At 38.6% G+C, this 17,485-nt stretch overlaps 2 protein-coding genes across 4 annotated transcripts in view; both read left to right on the top strand.

Annotated features, from left to right (window-relative positions):
- The window catches only part of lars1b (leucyl-tRNA synthetase 1b), a 49,037-nt gene extending 45,133 nt beyond the window's left edge, over nucleotides 1-3,904 (top strand). The window contains exon 32 of the mRNA XM_022676216.2: nucleotides 2,667-3,904. Within this exon, the coding sequence (XP_022531937.2) occupies nucleotides 2,667-2,872 (206 nt within the window). The 3' untranslated portion in view covers nucleotides 2,873-3,904. The remainder of the gene's footprint in view (nucleotides 1-2,666) is intronic.
- Nucleotides 3,905-6,281: 2,377 nt separating this feature from the next.
- On the top strand, nucleotides 6,282-14,368 carry plac8l1 (PLAC8 like 1). 3 transcript variants are annotated; one of them, XM_049466631.1, is made up of 5 exons: nucleotides 6,282-6,376; nucleotides 8,793-8,848; nucleotides 8,982-9,192; nucleotides 11,320-11,456; nucleotides 13,936-14,367. In XM_049466631.1, exons 3-5 carry the CDS (start codon nucleotides 9,009-9,011, stop codon nucleotides 14,065-14,067), a joined length of 453 nt encoding a protein of 150 aa, XP_049322588.1. In that variant the 5' UTR covers nucleotides 6,282-6,376; nucleotides 8,793-8,848; nucleotides 8,982-9,008; the 3' UTR covers nucleotides 14,068-14,367. The 3 variants fall into 3 exon arrangements, with proteins under 3 accessions (XP_049322588.1, XP_049322589.1, XP_007247074.3); XM_049466632.1 differs by lacking the exon at nucleotides 6,282-6,376 and having other exon boundaries at nucleotides 7,969-8,848; XM_007247012.4 differs by lacking the exons at nucleotides 6,282-6,376; nucleotides 8,793-8,848 and having other exon boundaries at nucleotides 8,868-9,192; nucleotides 13,936-14,368.
- Nucleotides 14,369-17,485: the final 3,117 nt, after the last annotated feature.

The raw sequence follows: 17,485 nt of genomic DNA, 5'->3' as shown, positions 1-17,485 counted from the left end.
CTGCCCACTCAAATAAACATCTTAAAACATTGTATTATTATTATTTTAGGCCAGCTATTTTAATTTTATATAGTGTTACAGATTTAAAGTAGCCTAGTACATTATATGACCCATTCATAGACAAATGTCACACACTGTATTATATAAATTTTTATATCATCTTTATTTCCTCATTATTACAGTGTACAATTGAATATACTGTACTAAGTAAAATATACTTATTTACGTTATATTATTGTTGAACATAAGGAATTAATAAACACAATTCCACATTGATCATAACACGTGATTTATAACACACAGAGACAGTCGTCTTGTTTCAGTAAAAGGTTTATTTCCTTTATTCATGACTGGAATTTACTGTATTTATGTTCGTTTGGTAGCAAAAACTAAAATGCGGTGGAAAGCCTCCGTGTCGCGCCGCGCGCTCTCCCCGCACAGAGGAATCTCGCAGCGCAGAGCCGAAAGCTGTAACACTAGAACATTAATAATAAGCAGGTTAGAAACATAGATAACTGACGGTGATCATGCATGATCTGTTATGAGATCCTGAGATCACCGTCATTTATCTACGTTTCTAACTGACGGTATGTGCTCTTTTCCCTCTGTGCCCTGCGCTGCAGGCCAAGCAGTTACAATTAAAATCAAAATACTGCGGCTTTAATCTCGTAATATTACGACTTTAATCTCGTTATATTAGACTTTATTCTCTAATTAAGAGTTGCCCTAAAACGCCACCGCAGAAGGCATGAACATCGCCGGAGACTGTGTTTATCCTGCCTGTGCATGCATGAACTAGAAATAAGAGTTGGCTTAATCGTTCGCTGGAATAAAAGAAATCATTCGCACGAATTAGAGAAATTGTTGGCATGAACTGCTACATCGTTCGCTAGCTAGCTAAATTAATCAGAATAAGCAACAAAATACAAAACTTTTTACTTAATAACTAAGATAAGGTTAGATACAAGTTACCTAACTACCTCAAACTTTAATTCAATCAAATAACTTAAACTGAGATCCACCAAAACACTAGCTTAGCTTATTCGTTTTCAGTCAACAGTGTTCGATAGATAATAATTCTCACACTCTGTCTTAAATATTTATCTTAAAATGTAGAGTTAAATTGAGTGATGGGCCTTTTGTACATAAATAATAACCAAATTCTGCTTACCATTTCCTATGGTCTCCGTTTCCCCATCTGTGAATTTGCGCCTTTTCGCTCCCTCATTGGTAGACATGCACAGATGAGTTCTCTTTCTTTTTTTTTTAATTAAGGGGTGAAAATAGCCTTGCTGTGTGGCACATGCTATTTGCACCCGGGTGTATGCAGCAGTGTGTGCTATTTGCACCCGGGTGTATGCAGCAGTGTGTGCTATTTGCACCCGGGTGTATGCAGCAGTGTGTGCTATTTGCACCCGGGTGTATGCAGCAGTGTGTGCTATTTGCACCCGGGTGCAAATAGCACACACTGCTATGTACACCCGGGTGCAAATAGCACACACTGCTATGTACACCCGGGTGCAAATAGCACACACTGCTATGTACACCCGGGTGCAAATAGCACACACTGCTGCATACACCCGGGTGCAAATAGCACACACTGCTATGTACACCCGGGTGCAAATAGCACACACTGCTGCATACACCCGGGTGCAAATAGCACACACTGCTATGTACACCCGGGTGCAAATAGCACACACTGCTGCATACACCCGGGTGCAAATAGCATGTGCCATAAAAATATTGTCATTTAGAGCATTTATTTGCAGAAATGAGAAATGGCTGAAATAACAAAAAAGATACAGAGCTTTCAGACCTCAAATAATGCAAAGAAAACAAGTTCATATTCATACAGTTCAGAAATCAATATTTGGTGAAATAACCTGTTTTTAAATCACAGCTTTCTTTTTACTTTTGGGTCATTTAGAGAGGTTTGGGGCTGTATGGAGAAGTTTTGGGCCTTTGGAAAACTTTATGAATTATGTGTGTTTTTTTTTTTTAGTATTATTCCAAGTCCAGCAGTCTAAAGCGCTGCCACTATAAACAGAAGGTTGCAGGTTTCGAACCCCCTCTCATGCAGCTTTGCCATCAAGCTGCTGGCGCTCAGAGGGAGCAAAATTGGCCCTGCCCCCTCCGGGTGGGTAGATGGCCTTCTCTCCCCACATCACTAAAGGGTGATGTCCGCAGCACAGGGCGTCTGTGAGCTGATGTATAGGAACCGAGTCGCTGCGCTTTCCTCCAAGAGTGCGCTGTGATGCTACTCGGTAATGCTACGTCAGCAGCAGCTCAAAAAAAAGAGGTGGCTGATTTTACATGCATCAGAGGAAGCATTTGTTAGTCTTCACCCTCCTGGTGTGTTGGGGCATTACTAGTGATAGGGGGAGTCCTAATGATTGGGTTGGGTAATTGGCTGAGACAAACTGGGGAAAAAGAAAGAGCTCATGGCCCCTTGGTGACATGACAAGTAGTCATGCAATGAAGGAAAAAGAAATCTAGTATATAGAAGAAAAAGAAGCATCAAGGTGCAGCAATAATCATTTTATAATCGCATCACAGACCTTTGAATCATAATCCAATCAAATCGTAAGGTCCCTAAGGAGATTCCCACCCCTAGAGTATGTGATCTTATAGACATTGACTTACCCCAGCTCTCTCTTCTTGCTCAGATTTGTCCAAGGTGAAGCTCATGCGGTTTGAGGACCCGGTGCTTGGACCCCGCAGGGTACCGGTTTTGGGAAAAGAAGAGCAGGGGAAACTTCCCGTCTCAGACAAGTCAGTCTTCCACATCAGTCTGGAGGAGAAGAAAGTGCACCTGAGTGACAACGGCCTGAAGGTGGACATTGGAGACACTCTTATCTACCTGGTCCAGTGAGATTTGGAACTCTTCAAAGGGGAAAAAACAGCCAACACAGTTTCTACCATTTCTACTCCTTTGACCCCAATTTTAAGTGATTGCCACCAATCTATAATAGCCTGTCTGAGTAAGTGACTGACTGTTGTAGCATTAGCTAGCACTTAGCCTAGAGTTGGAGCGCTAATGCTAAAACAGCCTAGCACTGTAATTATGGTAAAAACAAGGTCGGGTTTATTTCTGTTACAGTGTGTCTACTCTATATGTTCTTGTTTAGTGTTGCAGTCAAATACATTTGGGGGGAAAAGCTAATATTATATTTATGTGGCTTTTATATCTCTGGGCATCACATATTTCTTATGTCATTCTGTTGCTGTTCACATAAAACCCCTTATTTTTGCATTTTTGACAAACATTAAATCTGGCAGTTGTTCTCATCGTTGTTTCGTAACTTTGTGATGAACGATCCAATAGGAAAGCTCCAAAATGACTTGAAATAAATTAGTTTTACATTGATTTTCATTGTTTTTTTTCCTCTGGCAATGACCAGTGTTTGTATATACACTGATATACACAGTTATAACATTACCAACACCTCCTTGTTCCTACAGTCAGTGGTAATTACGTATATCAGCTCCACTAAGCATATATGTTTTAAACACTTTGTTTTTTTCAATGGTCAGAGGCTGCTGCCCACAGAACGCTACCCACAAAATGCTGTTGACTGGATATTTTATATTAAGTTGGTAGACTATTATTAGTCTAACTGTGACGCTGAGGTGTTTAAAATGACCAACCAACCAAATAATAGCTGCTCTGTGCTGGTCATGTGGGGTCCATATCATTGGAGAACAGCAGAGGGGGAAAAATAAAGGAATAATAATTGTAGAAACAATACTATACTATACTTCTAAGCACTATATCAGTAAGGAACACCCCTAACCCAGCACCCTTTTCTTTAAGAGGCATAGGTGTTTTTCTCCAGTTGAATATGATGTAGATGATGAATGGGAAAAAAAAGTGCTAATAAAAATAAAAGAACGTTCATAAGAATTTGCTGTTTTTGTGACTGTTAATAATGAATCCACATGCTGGAGCTTTGTGTCCGGTATGCATGTTGTATGTTATAATAGTGCTATCAATGTTATGCTACTGCTGTCAACACAAACGTGTTAATGCATGCAGGAAATTTGAATACGTTTTTTTTAAAGCAAATTAATCATGTTACAAACTTGACGGAGCCTGGTGACGCATTAGCAGTGTTTTTTTTATTTTTTTTTATGATATAACACAGCAATGCTTACAGTTCAGAAGGTAGATTAGAGCTTAGATCGGGCCCAAAATATTCAGCCTGACCCAGCCCAAGCTCGTGCCCGCTCTGCCCGAGCCCGACCCGCCCTGCCCCGCCCCATACACTTTCCTTTTTTTTTTTTTTAGTAAGTAGAGCGTTAAAATGTAATTTAACAGCGTTCAAGTAAATTTTTTTTATATTGAGCTTATAGCCTATGTGCAAAAATACAAAGAAGAGTCATAAGGCAATGCACTGCGCTGCACAGCGCTGGTGGCTGGCTCCAGTACAGTTTTTAACCTCGCCTATTTCTATTCAACTGAATGAGAGATGACGGAATTTTTTATCTAAATATACACATCCAAGAATGTTTTTTGGAAGTTGGGTTTTGTACATTCTGCAAGCCCCCTCCTGTGTTCTTTACAGTTAATATGTTTTATAGGAGTTATTCCGATATTTAAAGGGGTGTATCGATGTGGTGATTGACAGCTGAGGGCAAGTTGATTGACAGATCGCCTGAGAGCGTGAACGCGCACTGCCGCTGTGGCTCAGTCGCGGAGCTCACAGTCAGATCTTTCTGACACTCGGATTTTACTGTTAAAATTGACATTTCTGAAGTAAAGCAACGGCTTTTTTCCAGCAGTTAACTGTTGTAACGCAACCTCAGGGAAACTTTCTCTGCAGTTTTTTCGGTAAGTGGATAATTTCCCTCCATCAATTTATTAGTATTCATACTTTGTTCTTCTCCCTAATTTTAGTATCTAGGTTAGGTTTTTAACCTAGCGTTAGATACTTAATGCTAGCTAACTCGTTAACTAGGATAGCCAACTCAGATTAGCTAAGTTAAGTAACTTGTTTGGTGACAATGACGGTAAAACAGAGTAATTGAGGGCGAGTATTGAAATATTTTACAATCATTTCACGAGGGGGAGGGCGGGGTTTGGGCGGTCACACGGCCCCACCTCCCACCCCTGCTGCGCCAGTTCTGGCTCCAATTTGTCTCTACTGCGCAAGCGCACGCAAGATGGCAGCGTTTCCTTTTTTGGAGCGGCCCGCGAGGTATTTTAGAAATAGAATGAAAGTTGGCCCGCTGTAAAGCAGGTTTTTATAATGTGAGATTCAAAGTTTGAACGCTAGGTGTCAGAAACGGTCAAAAGTGTCTAAAAGCGGAGAGAGTGCACATTTTTAGCGCAGAAAAACGGGGCAAAATAGTGTAAAAGCGGAGAGAGTGCGCATTTCTAGCGCAGAAATACGGGCCAAAGAGTCTAAAAGCGGAGAGAGTGCGCATTTCTAGCGCAGAAATACGGGGCAAAAGAGTCTAAAAGCGGAGAGGGTGCGCATTTCTAGCACAGAAAAACGGGCCAAAGAGTCTAAAAGCGGAGAGAGTGCGCATTTGTAGCGCAGAAAAACGGGCCAAAGAGTCTAAAAGCGGAGAGAGTGCGCATTTCTAGCGCAGAAAAACGTGCCAAAGACAATACAATCGGAGAGGGTGCGCATTTCTAGCGCAGAAAAACGGGCCAAAGAGTCTAAAAGTTGCCGTAAGTAGACATAATGAAATTAAACATCAATTTAAAAAATCTTAGTTTACACAACACTGTCAAAGATAAAGATAGTAAGTCAAGTAAAATGGTGTGTAAATGAAATAATCAGGAAAAAAGTATTATTTAAAGTGGTATATTTCATTAGTTGTTCTATTACAGAGTGTGGCCCGTGACTTCAAATATATTTCTCCTTCTTGCCCCCAACAAAAAAAGTTTGGACACCCCTGCTCTACACCATTACGGTCCCTTTCCCAAAAATACAGTTAATCATCAGCATTTAAAAAAAAAATAATCAGATTTTTTTTTTTTAAGGATTGGCATCTATAATACAAATCACAAATACTTTTATTCACATTTAAATACCCATAATCAAAAGATTAGCCTAAAGGAAGGAATCATGAATAATCGTTATTAAATATTGTTCTTATAATCTATTAAAACCACTGTTTTATAAATAATGAGATGGAGGTCTGAGGTCTGCCGCTGAGTTGTCTCTTGTGTTGTTGTGAGTTAACCCGCAGCAGATTCAGAGGCAGAGCTCAGTGTAGCACAGTAAAACGGGATGTCATCAGTAGAATGTGCATTGGGCGTGCAGGAGCAGGAAATGAGGTGAGAAGTCAACCTCGACAAGACATGCTCTTCAGCCTCATCTGAGTCTTTCTGCCTGCACCAGGGAGCTGCACACACAGAGAGGAGGTACAGTATCCAGTCCATTGTTGGGTGTAGGGTTTGTGGCACGGGTGATGTTTGATTTTTGGGATTTTTTTTTTCTCTGTATTGTCTGAATGAGGGTCACTCAGTAGGCCAGTTATGTAAGATTAAGAAGCCCAGTGTGTTTGTGTGTGTGTTTTTTTGCACTGAATGCCATTTAATCAAGCTGCTTATTGTGTGTTGAGGGTAGGAATACATTGAACCCCCAAATTAATATAATTCATCACATTATAAATGAACACATGAATATGCTGAAGTTTCTAAAGCCGGTAACTTTAATGAACTTATCCTGTGCAACAGAGGTAACTCTTGATCTTCCTTTCCTGGGGTGGTCCTGATGAGAGCCAGTTTCATCATAACTGAAAGCTGATCATTCTAGGTGACCCTTAATCATAAAGCTGACTGAGAAAATCCAGCCAAGATGCGCAAAACTGTCGTCTAAGCAAGAGCTGTCTAAGTAATCTAAAATAAAAAAAACATGTTCTGGTTTGTTTAATCTTTTTTTTGTTTGCTGAATAATTCCATTTGGGTTTTTTTCATAGATTGTATTACTTTAGTATTGATCTACAATGCAGACATTTTTAAAATAACGAAGCACTGATTTTAAAGTGTGTCCAAACATTTGACTGGATCTGTACAGGATAAGACTATTGAACAGGGATTGTTTTAAGTCATTTTGTTCTTTGTTGGTTTGTCTGCTGGTTTGTTGAATGTGTCCAAAATCTTAAAATATATATTTATAAAGAAGCAGTCCCTAATGTAAACTTTTTTCTTAAAATTGAATGTTGTTTCTGAGTTGAAAGAGGACAGAGTATTGTTATGAATGGTATCAGTGTTCTGGCATTGCCATCCCTTTAGTGTAATTTATAATTAATATATTGATTATAAAAACATAGAATGGTCTGGTAGGTTGGATTGGTGTTGATGGATGGGTGTGTTTTCTCTTTTATTTTTTAGCTGTGTTCCATAGGCTACAGTTGATGTAGGACTGTTTTACGTAGACTTCTTCTCATTAGCCTGTTAATCAAACACTTGGCACTAGCACTGTGTATCGGCCAAACCATGGCAAAATGATACGTATCGCAATACATGATTTAATATATGACCGTATATTGTGATGATTTAAAACTAATTTTAGGAAGACTGTCATGTTATAAACATCTGACATATTTATCAAATCTGAGCAAAAGAGAAGTTAACTTTTTATCCAATCAGAACAGTGGGATCTAGCAAAAGACTACAGCGTTTTAATTACCAATCTTTACATGTAAACTAATAATAAAAAAAATCATACTGTGTTTTTAAAAATGGATCGAGAATATCATGATACTTCATTATATCGATATTTTCTTACACTCACACTTGGCACAGTCTACAAAAAGGATTTAAGGTGATGCTACATGTAAAAGTCATGAGATTATGCTCAAGCAATTATTTTTTCATTTCTTCATCAAAATAATTCATAAATAATTTTAAAAACAAACTATATATTAGAGTCTCTGTCTACTGTTATTTTCACTATCCTTTTTTTTTTATATATAACCCCTCACATTGGACGTGAGCAGTAAATTCTGAAAGATACATCAGCTGCATCCTTCAAATCTCTGTGAATTCCAGCTGCATTTCTCAGCAGTATACACAGAATCCTTTGATAAAGAACGTTCTTCTGTGACGTAGTGGTCGGTAAATGCAGCCCATATTTGGAATGCAGCCTCAACCTTGGAACAAATCTATGGGCAGTAATTTATAAATTAATAAAACTACATACAGTAATTGTCAAAGGTTTGGACACACATTATCTTTCCTCCCATGAGTTTGGACTGTATCTCACCTGACTTAGGGACTAAAGTCTTCAAGAAAGCAAGACAAACCACATTTACTTGGGAATAAGTGATAAAAATGTTCATTTTGTTAAAAATGGTGCATCCCTAGCTGAGGTGGATGTGTTTTTATTTTTGTCACCCTTAAACCAGTTTAAACAAGTCGCACGAACATAAGACAAAAAAGGTTCCCCCTTAAAAAGTTCTGTAATAACTTTACTGGTGTAGTAAGCATGAGTTGTTAACGTGTAACTACACAGTTATTACAGACACTTTTTATGAAGTGGGACCATTTTTTTTGTCTTTTTTTCTTCTTCTCTTGAGTCTCTTGCAACTTAACCAGTTTATTGCAATTGTGAACTCAATCTGGGCTGTGTTTCCACAGTATAAGACGTACCACCCTTCTTTCCATTGTTGTGTATTTACTGTGTGTGTAATTTTTTTGGTCTAATTTGAGTATGTGTTCGTGTAGACGAGGCTGCTCTCTTATCAGTCCAGAGCAGCTGTACGGTTTAGCGTCTCGTCCACGCTGATATCAGAAGAGCACACTGTCCCGTCACCCTTCTCTTGTCTTGTCTTAGCCCCCTGTCATCCCGAGGAGTTTGTTACGTGACCACGCCCCAACAGCCACTACCATGTAAGTGTTCGACCCCCCTACCCTCCTATCAGGAGTCATTACTCACATGTTGTAAGCGTTGTAAGCTCTGCTGCTGTTTGAGTATTGAAAGCGTACCGCTTGGTTGTGTGTCTATGGTCTCACCATGCAACAGCTGCCTCTCCTGTCGCCTGAGCACAGCATGGAGGACTCAGGTGAACGTTTACCAGAAGGCCGTGGGGCAGACGGCCGCAGAGACAGGGTGGAGCTTCCTGTGCTCACTCAGCCAGGCCTGGGAGAGACCACCACAACGGTGACCACCATCACGCAGACGGGGGGCGACTGGAGCACGGGGATGTTTGAAGTGTGGAGTGACAGCAGCACCTGTAAGAGGAAATGAACCAAACGCCGGTGTTGTCTGCGTGAGAAAAGATTAGACTGTGGTTAAAAGACGTGACAGACGTGACAGACGAATGTAGAGTTAGCTCACAGCAGCCTGTGAGAATCGGTTTTGTGTGGGCTCGAAACTGACGTAGCCGAAACTGGTGATTTTAATCTACCTTCTATATTTAATTACAGGGACATTTACATGTGTGCTTGATGTCTTGGGCCAAAGCTATTCTAAATCATATAGACAAGAGCAGTTAAACTGTTTTTTAAAGTTAATTGTTGAGATTTTATTAAAAAAGAAACAGAGTAATGGGAAAACACTGAAGACATGACACTTTGATACAATGTATACATGTATTGTGAAGTAGTCAGTGTACACCTTGTATAACAGTGTAAATTGGCTACCACAATCTGATCCTTTCTTACAACAAAATACATTATTGACACAGGCAGGCCTTTAAAGGAGAACTCCGGTGTAAAATGGACTTTTGGTGTAGTAAAACAAGATAAAAAAAAACAAAAAAACGTACCTTTAATTTATAGCACATTTCTGTTCTTTCGACAGCATTCCGAGATCCAGAAATTTTAACAGTTTGTCCAAACATCCTTCAGACTGGGTGACACAGGGCATAATTTGCCCCAATAAATCGCTTTTTCCACAGTTATCCAGACTTAAAGTAGCTCCACAACTTCTTGCTAGAAACCAGAAAGCCCTGACATTTAAAACGAGGCATTACAATTTGAGCTTCAGCTCCGAGCGCCGCCATTACTCCTGGCTCCGGCTGCTACGCTATGGGGAGTCTACTGAAGTTCGCATTATAGGATATAAACAGTGGGTTTTAATATGCCTCTTGTGCACTTTTTAAGTTAATAATGCCTCGTTTTAATGTCAGGGCTCTCCGGATTTTAGCAAGTAGGTGTGGAGCTACTTTAAGGGCAAATTTTTAATCATCACCCACGTCTAAAGGGTGTTTGGACAAACTGTTAAAATTTCTGGATCTTGGAACACTCTGGAAGAATGGAGGTGTGCTATTCATCAAAGGTAAGTACTTTTTATCATGTTTTACTACACCAAAATCAATTTTACACCAGAGTTCTCCCATAAGTTTTAAAGAAGAATATTCTAAACTAAACTCAAATACCATATTTTCCGCACTAGAAAGGCTCACTTTAAACCCTTTAATTTTCCCAAAAATCTTCAGTGCGCCTTTTAATTTGGTGCAGCTTATGTATGAATTTTACCAGTCAGATTGTGAGGAGCAGTAAAGCCACTCTGCTGAAGTACAGAGTTATAAAGGGGTTTCAGTTCTCCAGTTCTCCAGCACCGATACTTGAGCCTGGAGCAGTATTAGCGTTAGCCGCTAACTCTTTTGCCATTCAGAGGTGAGTATTATCAGCCTGTAGCCTGCTGCTTACCCCAGCTAGTGCTAGTGGAGGAGCACTAGCATTACCCGCTAACTGTGCTAGGTCTTACGTCGTTCAGAGGTGAGTATATTGGAGTGTAGTGCGTGTTTACCATGTTAAAAATTGAGCTACGTGGAATGAACCGCTAGCTAATATAGCCCTGGCTTACAGGAGCGCTCAGGGTTCCTCAGTGTTGAGCTTTCAGGCAGAATTTAGCCACTAACTGCGGCTAGCCTTAGTGGAAATCTGGAAATCTAAGATTAAAAGCTGTAACTAAACAGAAGCGCTTTACTCACCTAAATAAAGTTTTCAGGAGAGAAATCTGTGTAGATCCAGTGCTCGTTTGACCTTAAAATATTTTTTTTGTTTGTTTAAGAATTACAGTTTTGTTTATTTAGCTTAGCTTAGCTTTACAGGTCATCCAGCCACCCAGCAGTGAGACCTGCTGATTTGGAGGAAAATATGGCAACACCCCTGTTCCTTACTAGTGTCACAAAATGTACCTTATAATCCAGTGCACCTTATGTATGAAAATAGATCAGAAAATAGACAGTTATTATTGACAGTATAATATTGACAGTTATATGACCTTGTAATCTGGTGCGCCTTATAGTGCGAAAAAAAACTTAAGATAGTTTCTGTTGCTGCTGAATAATGATATACAGTTAATGGAGCATCTTTCCTTCTTTCACCCTTCTCTGATTTTGTTTCTTCACCAGGTTTGATGGGTATGTTTGTGCCCTGCTGTTTGGATTTGAGTTTGGCTCATCAGTATGGAGAGTGCCTGTGTCTGCCTCTGCTGCCCGGCTCCACGTTCGCTATGCGGGTTGGCATTAGAGAACGTTTTAAAATCAGGGTGAGTTATACATATATATATAATATAAAAGTCAATGCAATGTTGCTGCTTTAGTCTGGGGTCTAATAGTAGGAAGCTAATAGTGTTTAAAATAACACCTGACTGAAGTTGTGCAAAAGTCTGGCCAGCAAACATTCTTAAATATTCATTTTGTATATTTCGTAATAGAATGAAGTTACATGTAGTGCCTAGAATCCCAAGGATGCCTTACAATCACATTCTACCCACAAATATTTATAATTAGCACTCAACCTGTAAAAAGCGCCAGCCAATCATACACAGCGTACTCTCAACCAGAAACAACCATGCCAATCCATATATGGGCATACAAGCATACACACAAACACACACCTGGGCAATATAGAGTATCCAATTTACCTGACCTCCGTGTTTTTGGACTGTGGGCGGAAACCCATACCAACACATGGGGATACCGAAAACATGGATTCTCCACCCAGATAGGGACTTGAACCGAAGACCCTAGCACTGGGAGGTGAACATGCTAACCAATAATCCACTGTGTGTCCTGTTACAGTGCTGAGCCTTGTCACAAAGTAGTTGGACCCCACTTGGTTGCTGTTGGGGTTATTGTTCTTTTTGGTAAAACTATTGGTTTGTGAATGCTAAAAGGCTTGAGACAGGAGCTTTTGTGTCCCATGACTTTTGCCATTCTCTATAAATGCTAAAAAAGGCACTAAACTGACCTGTGTGATATGCGTGTGGGACACCCCACATTAAAAATGGATGTGATTTTTTGCATAGTCGCTTGGACACAGTTGCATGGCCAGTTTTAGCCAGATGCCTTCATTCACAATCATTATCATTTACTACATTGTTCTGTACAATGGATTATAATGTCTTCTATGACAAAAATCTACATGCCCCTATAGACTAGCGAAAAAAAAAACATTCATCCATTTTCTGTAAATGAGTTAAAAGAGTTTGGTGTCAGGACTTGTATGTGATGTCAGAATAAAGAAAACCTGCATAGGACCATCTTGGTACCACCCTTCACCCTCACCCACTGGATCAGTTTTAGAAACATCATTTTAGTCTGCTGGTTGAGAACCGTAGAGAGCAGGATTAGCCAGCAGACTTTGTCTGAGGGAGGGATCTACACCTACTGTGGCAAGTCAGAAATTGAGGGAGATATCATTTAACACCAGCTGACAATAATAACAACATACATGGACGATGAAACTGAAACACCTGTCATTTTAGTGTGGGAGGTTCCATGGCTAAAGTGGAGCAGCCTGGTGGCCAATCTTCGTTAATTGCACATTGCACCAGTAAGAGAGTTCAATTAGTTCAATTAGCAGGGTAAGAGCACAGTTTTGCTCGAAATATTGCAATGCAACAACATTATGGGTGACGTACCAGAGTTCAAAAGAGGACAAATTGTTGGTGCACGTCTTGCTGCGCATCTGTGACCAAGACAGCAAGTCTTTGTGATGTATCAAGAGCCACGGTATCCAGGGTAATGTCAGCACACCACCGAGAAGGACGAACCACATCCAACAGGATTAACTGTGGACATAAGAGGAAGCTGTCTGAAAGGGATGTTCGGGTGCTACCCCGGATTGTATCCAAAAAACATAAAACCACGGCTGATCAAATCACGGCAGAATTCAATGTGCACCTCAACTCTCCAGTTTCCACCAGAACTGTCCGTCGGGACAATAAATCATTGTGGTCTAAAACCAGGTGTTTCAGTTTCATTGTCCAACCCCCCAGCGTATACATGGGGTGGCCAGCAACAGATTATTTGCTGCTTATTTGCTGCTTATTGTTTAAAAGTGACAAAGCCCTTAAACGGCTCATTCTTCATTCTGAAAAAGGAATTGAAACAGTCAATAATAGAGCTAGTGGTGGGATTTTTTTTATGATGCGAGAGTGATTTTGTGTAAAGAACTTCATAAACATGTTTTTGTGAAGCCCATAGATCTGTTCTAACCTGTGTAAAAAGAGGTATAACATCTTTCATCTCATCATCTCTCAAGGCAACACCTTAATTTCATCAACTTTTACCGATGTGGGCATTGCTAGGTTGTCCCCTGAAGTACATACAGCTCATACTGCTATCCCATTAGATTTGGCCTATAGGTGTAATCATATGGGTTGTTAGCTTTAGTATTGGTTCAAGCAAAGGTCACTAGTTTCATTAGCGGTGGGTGTAGGTCTTCATTCCAAACAAGCACACCTCATAGAACTTATCCGCTGTGGAATCTGCTGCACTATTGATTGGTTGGAATGAAAACTTGCAGCTATATCAGAACTGTGTGGATGTGAGTGGTGGAAGCTGGGCTGCAGAGCCCACCATAGTAAGTTCAATACCCCCCATATACTAAACTCAGAATCAGATATAGATACAGTATATGGCCTCTGGAGTATTAGATTTGGAGCCATGGTCTGAAATACCTGGAATAACCTCTGCTTTTCTCTCTGTGTGTGTTTCTTTGTGCACTATCTGTATCTGAAGGGCAATGTGTGTGAGGACTGGGCTGCAGTGTACTTCTGCTACCCTTTGGCTCTTTGTCAGATGATCCGGGAGATGAAGAGGAGGCTGAAGAGTCAGGTGTACACTGTTTCCACCGCACTGGAGTGTTCCTGAGAGGGAAAGAAAAACAGAAAGGCAGAGATTTCTATATCGAACTCTAAACTCTTAATGGAGATGGTTTTTGGAGAGGCTTACCAGTACTTTTTTTGGATAAAGATTGATATCTGAGGCATTTATAATGGATGGCGGGGTGGGTACCTGTGGGGACAGGGTGGAGGTATGTGGTTTATACAAACTTAAGGTTTGAGAGTTGTATTTTCAGAACAATTGTTCAATTATTTTATTGTAAAGTTAGATTCTTTGTTATTAAGATCTAAAAGCTACTTGTAGAGATTAAGCATTGTGAAATAAATACATTAATGTAAAAAAAAAGATTCAGTACTGTTTTAGTCCTTTTTACAGGTTAGCATATATATATATATATATATATATATATATATATATATATATATATATATATATATATATATATATATATATATATCTATGGCCAAAAATGCATATCGCAGTATTTTTCAATATTCTGACGGTTTCACGGTATATCACGGTATTTTTATTATAATTTTTTTAATCATTATATTTTGCATGACTGGGCTTTAATATAGGTTTGTAAGTTACTGTACTTAAATAATAAAACACTAAGGCTTTAAATTAAGGCTTTGATTAGTAATGGGTTTACACAAAATTACAAAATATATGAAGAAATCAGCTAATTTAACACGGCTCCCTTTACAAAATTAAATATTTTAATAAATAGTTCCATAAACACTATAAACAAACCTAAAATACTCAATGTTTAAGTATTTAAAGACACATTTTTTTAAAAGCTCTATTGCAAAAGTTGATACAAGTTGAATATAAATTTACTATATGTACAGTATTTTAATCAGCTACAATTCCCTTCTTTCTCCAGTTAACAAATACATTCCAATCACCCTTCAAACTACAGTATTAATATATTTAAAAGGGCTGTAGTTACTGCTGTATTTTACTGGGATAATAACACTCATACAGTAGAAACAGCAGCAGGAGGTGTTCTGATTTCTCTGATGGAGGAGCAAGACCAGGGTTTAACTCTCTTCTTTAATGGTTCTGTTCTGCATGGCGCTCCACAGCGCCCTCCAGAGGTATGGTGGTATGAGAGAAATGCATACCGGTTCTAGTTCAATCTGCAGTATACCGATTTAACCGGAACACCGCCCAGCACTAATAATTATACATTATTTTACAATATAGACTCCCCTCCAAACTCAATGGAACACCAAGGCCAACCATTTTCATTCGACATATAAGGATGAATATTAGACAAAAGATTAATATTTTTTAACTTTTATTTCTAGGTATTTACATCTTAATCTGATACACACTTCAGAACATAGCACATTTTGTCGGAACCCATCATTTTTCCTTGTGAGCAAAAGTATGACAAATATTTACCTAGAAAATTCTTCTTCGGTGATTGTGTCTCTTGATGCATATCCATCTTTTAATAAAGGGATTGGCCTCTTTGTTTCACTACTTTTGGAGAAAAAGATACAAATCACATAGACAATAATTCTAGAAACGTATTCATGATTTTATTTAAGTAATTGAAGTTGTTGTAAACTATTTTATTTGCATTCTATTGCATTCTTTTTTTCCCTCATTTTGCTGTGTAGATGTAAAGCCTATTAATCACCAGCTCTTAAATGGGAGCCTCAGCAGATGGCAAAAAGCATTTAAGCTAAAAGCAATTTGGCTAAAAGCAATTGTAAAATCCAGACCAGGGAATGAAACAGGACTAACAAGGCAATTTTTTAAAATGTAAAGAGTAAGTAATTGTAAGTACAGATAATTGTGTGAAAATAATAGTAAAAAATAGAAGTAAAAAGAAGTCTGAAAAATAATTACTCCAGTAAAGTCGAGTGAATTGCCTTATCCAAACCATTTATAAAAGGTGAAATATAAAATGTTTTATAGGCATTGTTAGTTTCTCCAGTCTTGTCTTCATGACATGTGATGAGTGTGACCAGTCTGTTTTCATTCATGGAGGAAATATTACTTTGGATCCGTGACCAGGCCGGATGTTTCTCCAGCACTGGTACCTGATGGTTCCTGTCACTTCTGACTAGGCTTGAAGACGAAGTGCTGAAGAACTCCTCATTGCTGGATAGCACCATCCTTCAGTACCCTCAGGCAAATTCCATCAGCTCCTGCAGCTTCACCAGGCTGGTTGTCACATGCTTCCTATACTGTATGCTATATACACTGACATACCAAATGCCATCAGATAATAGTATTTAAAATTGATTTAAATAGCAAAATGCTACCTGTACATGTCAGTATAAGTTGTGAGGTGTTATCCCTTTAATTCTGCTGTAGACTGAAAACATTTTCGTTTCACATAAAAAGATGAATATGAATCAAAAAGATCAACATTTCAGCTTTTATGTCTAGGTATTGCCATCTGTACCTGATAAACAGTTGAGAAAACAGCACATTTTATCTGAAACCACCATTTTTTTTTCTTGTGAGCAATAGTGTAACAGGTAATCTTAAAATAGATTCAAGTAAATAAGATTTATTTACTGAGTAAATATTTTGTTGCGAGTCCAAATTGGCTTGCAATAACTCCATCAAGCCTTTGACCTTTTACATTTTTCTTTAGTGATGGTGATTGTTTAAGGGGTTACTACCTTCAGTCTCCTCTTATTAGATGCATATCCATTTTTTTTTTTTATATCAAACCCAAATGTTTTCAGCCTACAGCAGAAATAAAGGTATTGGCCTCTCTGTTCTACTATGTTTGGAGAAAAAGGTACAAATCACATAGATAATAATTTTAGAAATGTATACATGATTTATTTAAGTAGTTAGTTGTTGGAAACTATTTTATTTGCATTCCAGACCGGTTTTAGTTTTTTCTCATTTTGCTGTGTAGATGTAAAGCCTATTAATCACCAGCTCTTAAATGGGAGCTTCAGCAGATGGCAAAATGCATTTAGGCAGAATTTGGGCTAAAAGCAATTGTAAAATTCAGACTAGGAAATGAAATAGGAGTAACAAGGCTATTTTTTTAAATGTAAGGAGTAGTAATAATTACTCCAGTAAAGTATAGATAGAAACATTTATAGAGTATAGAAACATTTCTACTTCAGTATGGTAACAAAGTATGAATTGCTTAATTCAAACCATTTATAGAAGAGGACATATTCCATAATTTTTGGACCGAATTATAAGACAGTCTATCAATGAATGTCTATTTTCTGGTCTATTTTCATACACAAGGTGCATTAAGCGACGCTAATATAATACTGAAAATACTAAAATTGATATAAATAGTAAAGTGTTACCTGTACACGTCAGTATACGCTGTGAGGTGTTATCTTGTGTGTGAGGTTAAATACAAAAAAGAGCATTACATTTCCTCAATCCTCAGTGTCATGTGTGCTTCAAATATGTCATGAAAGATAAAATTACGAGAGATGTACTG

The sequence above is a fragment of the Astyanax mexicanus genome, chromosome 17 (genome assembly GCF_023375975.1).
Source record: "Astyanax mexicanus isolate ESR-SI-001 chromosome 17, AstMex3_surface, whole genome shotgun sequence".
Classification (NCBI taxonomy): domain Eukaryota; kingdom Metazoa; phylum Chordata; class Actinopteri; order Characiformes; family Acestrorhamphidae; genus Astyanax; species Astyanax mexicanus.
Note: the sequence above shows the minus strand (reverse complement) of the source record. Positions and strands in the feature narration are given on the sequence as shown.